General features: G+C 42.4%; 1 protein-coding gene across 1 annotated transcript in view; it reads right to left on the reverse strand.

Annotated features, from left to right (window-relative positions):
- The window catches only part of ARSB (arylsulfatase B), a 193,613-nt gene that overhangs the window by 64,928 nt on the left and 121,334 nt on the right, over positions 1–7,351 (reverse strand). Inside the window, exon 6 of the mRNA XM_011992211.1 lies at positions 4,361–4,431. Coding sequence (XP_011847601.1) covers positions 4,361–4,431 — 71 coding nt within the window. The remainder of the gene's footprint in view (positions 1–4,360; positions 4,432–7,351) is intronic.

Raw genomic sequence — 7,351 nt, forward strand, 5'->3', positions numbered from 1 at the left:
TTATGTTTTAAACTGTAGTCATCCTCATCCTAATGGTGTAATTTATGTATGCATCCTTGAGACTTTATGCTTTACTGCAGAATGGTGAATCTCCTGCTCTGGGAGAGATTTGGTGACCCCTGGTGTGTGTGCATGTTTCTCTGTGAATGTGTACGTGTATCAATATTTTGTGCCAATCTTTAAGTATTTTTACTGTTAGTATCCGAGCCACAACCTACCATGGGTATGTGACCGTGAAAAAAGTTCTGACTCCATCAGCAGGATGGGCCTCTGGGCACCCCATAATTTGACTAGGGGAATGGGATGTGTGTTGGCAGGGGACAGGGGAGGTGTAGCTGCTGAAATCCAAGAAGCCAGCTTCTGGGGGCATGTGGTGCTAAGCAGAAGGCAGAAATCTCCTGGCAAGTACCTAATGCCTATTCGTATGATTCAGAATCAGAGGAGACATTGGTCAACAAACCCCAGGATGACCCACTAAGGGAAAGAGGAGATGGAAAAGCAGATTGATACAGTGATGTTTTAGAACAAAGATCAGAAAGGTGGCCAGGATGTAGTAATAAGAAACTCATAAAATAATTCAAATTCCTCTAGTGCATATAATGTGTCTAGCATTTTCACTTGTGTTCATCTATTTATGACCATGCCTTTGGCAACATCACTGCTTATCAATGGACACACTACTTCTGGCAGGCAGAAAAAGGAGAGAAGCAGAGTAAGCAGATTTGCTCCTCTGAGGTCCCATTCATGTAGAGACCCACAGCACACTGAAGCCAGAGGGACCTTGCAGATCATTTAATTCCTTCTTACTCCACAGGTGAGGAAACTGACGAAGTGGCTTTAGGGAAGGTGGAGGTGGAACACTACCTTCTTCTCCCGCAGTAAGCACCAATGATCTGAGAAGAGCTGGAGTGAGAAACCACAGAAATGCTTCTGTGATAACACTGACTCCATTCTTAATCCTTAGTTTACACCTGAGATTGGCTGCTTTCTGATTTTACTCCACAAAAGCCTCTGTGCTCTATGAATATGATATCCAGACTTAGCTGTCCTCTAAGTACATGTTTTTTTAATAGCTGGATTTAATTTTTCCTCATAAATAAATTGCATAGAAAAGGAAATGGGCTTGTATCATCATCCTAAAAAGGACCAGGCACCCAAAGATAGCTCTTCTTTTTTCTGCTTCTGCCTCTCAGTAGAGTGAAGTGAATATAAAAACTGGGCAGAAAAGGCCCATGGGATTGCCATGTGTGAGGAGGTGGGTGGCACCTTGCTACCTGCAGGCGCAGATAGCAGAGAACGCCCTGTGTGTATGAAGCAACAGTGAAGTGGTTCCACGTCCTTGCAGGAGCCGACAAGGTCCCTCATTATCTGCAGGAGTCAGAGCAGGAGTCCCAAGCTGGCGAGGAAGCCAACATGAAGACCTGGGTGGGCTCCAGAGAGGGGAGAAAGAGCAGCAGAAGGCCAAAGAGGATCCCTAAATTTGGGGCCACAGTACTGGGTCTTATAAGTCCTCCACATAATATGTAGGAAACTGAGTCCAAGAGAAGTAAATGTCCTTACAGTCTATGGGTGGCAAGATTAAGAAAATTTTCTATTCTAATTTCCACACTCTTACCAACTTTTACGCTGGAGAAACCTTTTGCCTGTGCTGTTATTTTGCTAGGGCCCTTTAGGTAAGACAGGAGAAAGCACAGCAAGTTGCACCAAGAACCGTGGAGCACGCAGTGCTGTGGTGATAGTGTATTCGTCTGTCCTTGCATTGTTATGAAGAACTGCCTGAGACTGGGTATAAAGAAAAGAGGTTTAATTGGTTCAGGGTTCCATAGACTCTACAGGAATCATGGCTGGGGAGGCCTCAGGAACTTATAATCATGGCAGAAGGAGAAGGGGAGGCAGGCACGTCCTACATGTCTGGAGCAGGAGGAAGAGTGTGAAGCGGGAAGTGCTATACACTTTCAAACAACCAGATCTCATGAGAACTCACTCAATATCACCAGAACAGCAAGGGGGAAATCCACACCCATGATCCAGTCACCTCCCGCTGGGCCCCTCCTCCAGCATTGGGGATACAATTCGAAATGAGATTTGGGTGGGACACAAATCCCAACCATATCACATAGGAGTATAGTTCCCAAGCTCCTACTTCAAATGCCAAACGACAATACAGCTTAGTGAGTGAGGGGTCTTAAGGTTTTTCATTTGTAGGTGGAATTTAACAGGTGAAGACACTTACAACCATTATAATGTGGGTGGCATATTCCACATATCCCCTAGACCTAGGTTATACTGGGCTTTGCAGTGCATTAAATTACTCAGAAAGTTTTAAAGCCATTCCTGCCTCCCTAGTATTCTCTTCCAGCCACCCTTAGAGATTTTGATATGACTGAAACGTATCTCTTAGGCGTACTGGGGTAGAGAAAAGTTTAGGAGTCATTGATGTAGCCTCACAGTAACTAGTCACAGCTTTGTGATCAGCTCAGCTGATCAACTTACTTTCTAGCACCTTCTAGAAGAGGTTTTTAGGCCAATAGAAATATAATGCAAGTCACATATGTAAGTTAATTAAAATTAAATTTTCTATTAGCCACATTAAGAAAGGAAGAGGAGATAAGTAAAACATTAACAATATATTTAATTCAATATATCCAAAGTATTATCCTTTCACCAAATAATAAATCTATAATATTGTATGCATATAATACATAGGTGTACTAAGTCTTCAAAATCTGATGTGCATATTCTACTCACAGCACATCTCAATCCACAGTTAGCCACATTTTAAGTACCCAACAGCCACATGTGGCCTGTGGCTACCATACTGGACAGCATAAATCTAGACTGTTCTTACAGTCCTTAGGGCTCAAAGCTTCCCCTTGCCTCTCTCAATGACATGGATTTACTCCAAAAGAAATAGAAATTTCTCCATGACGTAGCCATTCTCGCCTGTCTCAGGGCCCTTTCCTGTCCAGGTCTTAATGTGTCCGCTTGGTCTTTATTGCATCTCAACTCTCCAATTGTCTACTGAGTCATCAAGCAATCATTACTGAGTGCCTAGCAAGCGCCCAGTATTTGTGTTAACTGATGAGGATAAAAAAATACAAGAGACGCTGACTTCCAGGAGCTCTCAGCTTGGAAATGCAGGCACAAACACGAACACGTGAGGGATGGTATATGGGGACGCACGCACACAGGAAGGAGTGACTGCTTCTTCTGGGGCTCTGGAAAGCATTCACAGAGGGGGCATGGGGCCGGGTTTTTAAGGGATGAGAGAGACTGTAGAGAGGTAGGGAAAACGTGGTTCAGGCACAGGGAAAAGCATATTCATGACAGTATGATGACCTGCATGCCTGGAGATGGCAAGTGTCCAGGAGATGAGAACATGACAAGGAGTGCCTGGAGTGAGGCTGGCCGGGCAAGTGGGACCTGAGTGCCCGATGACACATTTAGAACGACTGTGGGGTAATTCTCTTGAGCAGGAATCTCTGAGCAAGAATATTTTGTGGCGAGCTATAATACAGTTTGGAAAAAACAAAGAAGTAAGGAGAGCCTGAACTAAGGGGTCAGCAGTATGTCCAGAAAGGAGTGGATGGGAGCCCCCCCATATGAATAAGGGAATAGAAGGGCACTGTTTGCAAGATGAGCATTATGATGAAAGCTGGGCAAAGGGTCTAATTGCTAAGGCTTTCTATGCCCAAACTCACTATGCTGAGGGCATTAGGGCCACTAGCATGGTATTTATACAGGCCTATTACAGCCCATTGTGATCCGGAAGCACTACATGCATGCCTGCCTGCCCTGAAGGAAATGGTAGGACTCTTTACAGGTTAATTTAGGCAGGAGGCAGGATCAAGCGGAATCACTTCCAGGACTGCGAGGAAAGTCACACCTGTGACACCCAGCAGGTGTTGGGCAGTACCTGACCATCCCAATCAGATAATGTGGTTGCTCACACTACGCTGGAACCCAGCTGTGGTTTATTGGACTGTGAGTTTTCTGGCAGGCGGCTCTGGAGCTCTCAGGTAAGAACAGGGCAGCAACGTGACATCTACAGTGAGAAGGAGCCTCAGAGATGCCATGAGTTCTTTTGTAAATGGGGAAGGCTGGGGCAGGAAGAGTTCAATGGCTTAAAGGCTAGTAAGTGGCAGAGCAAGAATAGAATTCACCTTTCTTGTTTCATAAACTGGCGTTCCTTTCACAGCACACTGCCCTCTGAGATGAGTGGAAGGTGTGTCCTGAAGAACTGTTTAGCTTTCTAGCAACTCAGGAAAAAAGAGAAAGCTAGGCTAGAGACACACTAGGTAATCAAACCACCTTGGTGGGCCAATGAGATTTAACCTAGTAGCAATGCACTGGTACTCACACGGCGAAGAGTCCACGAAGTTCGGGTCGATATTATGCAGCAGCTCCATTCTGGGGGATGGGCTTCCTTCACTGGAAAACAATTTTTAAGGGAATGTTAATTTCCTCTCTCTAATGGGCACGAGTTATTTTAACACTTCCCTTCCTTGTACTTATAGGAAATAACAAACCTGCCAGTTAACAACTCTGTCATGAATTTGGAGGTCTCCACAATCATGGCTGGTGCATCTTCAAGTAGTCATCATTTGTCTATGTGTCAAGCATATGATGATATTTTAAAAAAATGATTCTGGGACCCTTTGAAATAAACATTGTGGCCTTATTTAAACATGACCATTTTTTAATACCAGAGAAATGAGAACTCAAGTTACCTTATGTAGACTTCAGACTGAACACTTACAAGTAAATGAAGAAACTGCATCTGCCAAAGTGGTGGCACCAATATTACAGATGCAACACGCCTCTTAAAGAGTAACCTACATCAGAAAAATTAATGTCCTCCACGTCCAAATTTGCAACATGGATCTTAGATTTAATATAAACACATGAGAAATACCTAGATCTCTTTAAGGCTTTAAAAAAATGTGTACACACAAATACAATCACCACCTACATTTGTGCAGAAAAGTGACTTGGAGATCGCTTAGTTCAACCCCCTCTTCTTACAAATGATGAAGGTACATAGTAAGTTATTGGTAGAATATTGGGTGGTGTGACTCTCAAAGCAGTGTTCTTAAAAAACTGAGAGCACAAACATCACCAGATGTATGTAGGGAGCACATTAAGCACCCAGGTCATTTTGCTAGTATAGACTCAGCCTTACGGAAGTAGCTAAAAACAATGTAAATCATTGAGGGCGTATTGAGGACTCCCGATCCAATACAGTTCAGCTAAGTACTAAAGGTTGCAAAGTACTGTAAACACCACAGGATTCATACATAATCTAAATAATCAATAAGGCTCTTGACGTAACCAAGACATGGTTTCAGGTGTCCCGATGTCCACACCCCAAACTCACAGCTAGCTGTTTATAGCAGTGGTTTGGGATTTCAATACCCAATACAATTTCAAAAAATCTGGGTTGTGATTCACAACTTTGTATTTGCCAAGTAAGGAAATATAAAAACAAATCTTAATTAATTAATTTAAAACAAAACAAAATAACAAACTTCAACTACCATCACCATTATGTTATAAAATAAAGTTAACAGCAAAAGAGGTAGGAAAGACACGATCTCAGACTAAATGACAGCTCCTTAAACTGAACATATTTAACTTTAGTATTCTATAAGATGTCATTGTCCCCCTCTACTCCATAAAACACAGTGATCAGAGAGAGTGGAAGGGAGATACTCAGGGGTGCCCACGGTCCTGGGACAGCAGCGGCAGCACTGCGGGGGTAGGAGTGAGGCATATTTCCCAGGACCTTTCTTTTCTCATTTTCTTTTGGAGGCACTTCACTGCCTGAATATCCTGGAGACTATCAACCAGTCCAAAATGCCAGGAACTAGGGTTTGATCCCAGAAGCTCTGAATGAAGTAGCAATGATATGTAAAGAAAACGGTAAATATGAGAAAATCTAAATAGAATGATGGTGATGTCTAATTTGTGGACTTAAAACCAAGCAAGTAAGCCGGGTACAATGGCTCATGCCTATAATCCCAGCACTTTGGGAGGCTGAGATGGGAGGATCCCTTGAGGCCAGCCAGGAGTTTGAGACAAGCTTGGGCAACATACTGAGACCCGGTCTGTACTACCACTACTACTAATAATAATAATTTGAGCATGGTGGTGCATGCCTGTAGTCCCAGCAACTCAGGAGGCTAGGCGAGAGGATCCCTTGAGCCCAGGAGTTCAAGGCTCTAGTGAACTATGATCACACCACTACACTCCAGCCTGGATGACAAAGTGAGACTCTGTCGTAAAACAAACAAACAAATAAAACCAAGCAAACAGAGTTAAAATCCTGGAAAATAATAGCAAGCAAGGAAAGGAAATCAGAATGAAGGCATTTTAAAGTCTTTATATTGTTTGGAAGTGGGGTAAAGCTACTGATTAAATTTAGATTTAGCTAAGTAAAACTTTTGTGTTAAAATTTTAGGGCAACTATTAAAAATAAAGGCTTTTTCTGGACTATAGGGTGAAAACTCAAAAATTTCAGGGCCAATATATTAATATATAACTACTCATCTTTAAAAGTAGAGTTCACTGTAATACCCCCAAACATTAGGCACAGTTAAATAAAAATATTTTCCTAATAACTTTAGAGACAGTTTATATACATATTCTTCATTCATGTCATTTTTTCATTATTCAGAAGAGTCACAGGTATTTTAAAATGAGAAAATTTAATAAGATGAGATGATTTTTTGAAACCACAGGTTGTATATAATCCTAGTTGACTGTTAGGGAAAATCTTCATAGGCAGAATCATTGTGATGCAAATAGGAGCCAAGCCCTCCAACTATCTTAAGTATGTTGTGTTTCTACTTTTCAAATGCGTGCATCAAAATATTTTGATAAGGATGTGGTTAGAGATATGGGCCAAGAAAACACAATATGTGACAAGTGACTGAAACAATGACCAAACACCATTAGGGACTTCCTGAGGGGGAGGTAGAGAGGGACTGTGGGTTTGCATTAATAGTTAACATGTTATTAACACAGATTCAATTAAGTAATTATACCCCCTCCCCACCCCACCCCACCACACACACACCCATCAACTCAAGAAGGTACTAGTTTCGACTGCATGGTTAATTTCAGTGCAGACAAGGGTACAATGTACTGATACTGCAACCAAGAAGGTGGGTTCAAGTCACCTGGAGAAGACAATCTGGGGGCATGGGACAGAAATGGAGCTTGTGGGAAGGAGGGGAAGGAGTGGGTGAGGAATTGAGAAATCTCAAAGCTAACTCTGCAAGCCTCATAATTTTGCCTACAAGATATTTTAGAGTCATAATTTTGAAAAGACCAGTAAATGGCAGAGACA

The sequence above is a fragment of the Mandrillus leucophaeus genome, unplaced genomic scaffold, assembly GCF_000951045.1.
Source record: "Mandrillus leucophaeus isolate KB7577 unplaced genomic scaffold, Mleu.le_1.0 Scaffold407, whole genome shotgun sequence".
In the NCBI taxonomy this organism is placed as follows: domain Eukaryota; kingdom Metazoa; phylum Chordata; class Mammalia; order Primates; family Cercopithecidae; genus Mandrillus; species Mandrillus leucophaeus.